The following is a 2,028-nucleotide window of genomic DNA, read 5'->3' as shown; positions in this document are numbered from 1 at the left end:
ATAGAGCACACAGCATCAGTTGCAGCAGCCACTGTAGCAGCTGAATATCCAAAGGGAGAAATAAATCCAGCATTTCTTTCTTTTTCATACTCGGTTGCTTCATAGTGAACCCTTCTTCTTGATACAATACCAAGACCGAGGACAGGTCCAAAAAGTTTGAAAAATGAAGCTCCAGGCCTAATTTCGGCATCACGAAGTCTCGCATGAACCCTGGTCAGTATGAAAACCCAAAGCTGATCACTCACTCTTCAACAAGACGTTAGATCAATAACTTCAGAATTAAGAATTGCCACGTACTCTTGCCAGTCATCTCGACTTGTACCCTCCAAGTACCTCAAGTATCCTGCTAGAGCATTCAGTACAACCTCAGTTCCACCAGCAACAGTATCTCTTTTTCTTGTGACAAATACAGAGTTGTGCACCTTCTTCCGTAAACTTCCATCACTAATCGGCTCCACGCTGCTCCCCTTCTTCAAGTTACCAATCCTTTCCACTAATACTCTTTCAGCAGATACATGTGCCATGTCCCTCCAGCTACTTTCTTTTTCGCATAAGCTTTCCTTCATATAGTCCGTCAGATCATCAAGTGTTGGCACAGAACCTGGAGCATTTTTCATTTACCATTTCCCCTAGCGTTAAAAGAGTCACGAATCAGATATCTAAAGCACGAGATCCAACTCCATGACTTTTGAAGAAAACCTTACCCCACTCCCACTGCAATTCACTTTCTGGAGATGAAAACCTTGCTGCAGAAACTGGCAAACTGAGAGGCAGCTTTAATTCCTTAAACTCTTCCCAAGATTGTGGTAGATCCGTCAGATTCTGGAGGGCCAAAAAGGTGTCACATAATGACATAAGTAACTGGTTCTGAATCTCAACGCAGAAATTGACATTGCAAGAGAAGCAAATTCATTACTAGGCTCTCATAGAAAGGAGTCCGCCAAAGAACAACCCTCGGTGGACCTCCAGGAAAAGAAACACCTTTCAATTTTTTCCTAACACCGTCCAAAACCTCGCACAGATGGTATTCTACCTCTTCTTCCACATAGACAAAGGGAGCTCGAACCTGTTTCAATCCAATAGTACATATTTTGACAAAGAGTTATCTCGCCTGAAAAAAAATGTGAAATTGCCCGTGAAAGTACCTCTTTGACAAGCTCTTCAATGACATTTTCTGCATTCCCATATCTGAGCATAAGATTTGATCCTTGCTTCTTTAAGGATTCTCTTAACTCTTCCAAGGCTATAATAGCTAACTCTAATGTGTCCGTTGTATATCCTACATACAGAATAAGCTGTTGGATTAGATACCCAGATCAAGTCACGCTTGAGATTCGAGCTACTTGATCTATGCAAAACCATTACACTCTCTCCTATATTCGAATTTGTTCCTCTAATCGAAACTAACATTTGGACTGTATAATGAACTCACGCGATAATACACGGCGATCGAGAACGTAGAGAGGTATGACAGATCTGTGCTTGGAAGCAGCGAGGAGACCAGGATGATCATCGACACGGAGGTCATGCTTGAACCACACAACCGCCGTGGAACTTTCATTAGTACTTACCGAAGACAAACAACATCTGCATCGGTTTTTCCGATGATTCCACCGGAGTCGGTGAGGCAGGAAATGCGGGAGAGCGAGCGACGCCATGAGGATGATGATGGAGGAAGAACAGAATCACTGGATTTATTAGTAGTTGTTTCCATGAACTCGAAGCAGTGAGGGAGATGAAGCAAATTGTTGTGGTGGAGACTGAAGAAGACTCTCGTTCTAAATGTGTGGTCCAGAGAGAAGGTTTTCAGACGACGTCGTACAGTTATTCAAAGTTCCAAACTTTTAAAACGGCATCGTACTTCACTTAACAGAATACTATTGCAGGTTAATGAAGTTGATGGTCTCCAAATCAAGAAAGATGGCAAGTGGGTTACTGTCAAACCTCTCCCAAGTCCCAAATGCTTTAGTTGTCAACATCGGAAACATTTTACCTTGTTCTCCCGTGAGGTGAGCTCGACTGAAAAGC

General features: G+C 42.8%; 1 protein-coding gene across 1 annotated transcript; it reads right to left on the bottom strand.

Annotated features, from left to right (window-relative positions):
• Positions 6-1,781, bottom strand: LOC104720124 (cryptochrome DASH, chloroplastic/mitochondrial-like; the record flags this gene model as incomplete). Its single annotated transcript, XM_010438086.2, has 6 exons — positions 1,433-1,781; positions 1,146-1,279; positions 917-1,066; positions 705-822; positions 298-601; positions 6-210 (listed from the first exon to the last, which is right to left on the bottom strand). Coding segments are annotated over exons 1-6 (1,137 nt in total), but the record flags the coding sequence as incomplete, so codon positions are not given.

The sequence above is a fragment of the Camelina sativa genome, chromosome 10 (assembly GCF_000633955.1).
Source record: "Camelina sativa cultivar DH55 chromosome 10, Cs, whole genome shotgun sequence".
NCBI classification, from domain to species: domain Eukaryota; kingdom Viridiplantae; phylum Streptophyta; class Magnoliopsida; order Brassicales; family Brassicaceae; genus Camelina; species Camelina sativa.
The sequence above is the reverse complement of the archived record's forward strand: the minus strand, read 5'-3'. Positions and strand labels throughout refer to the sequence as shown.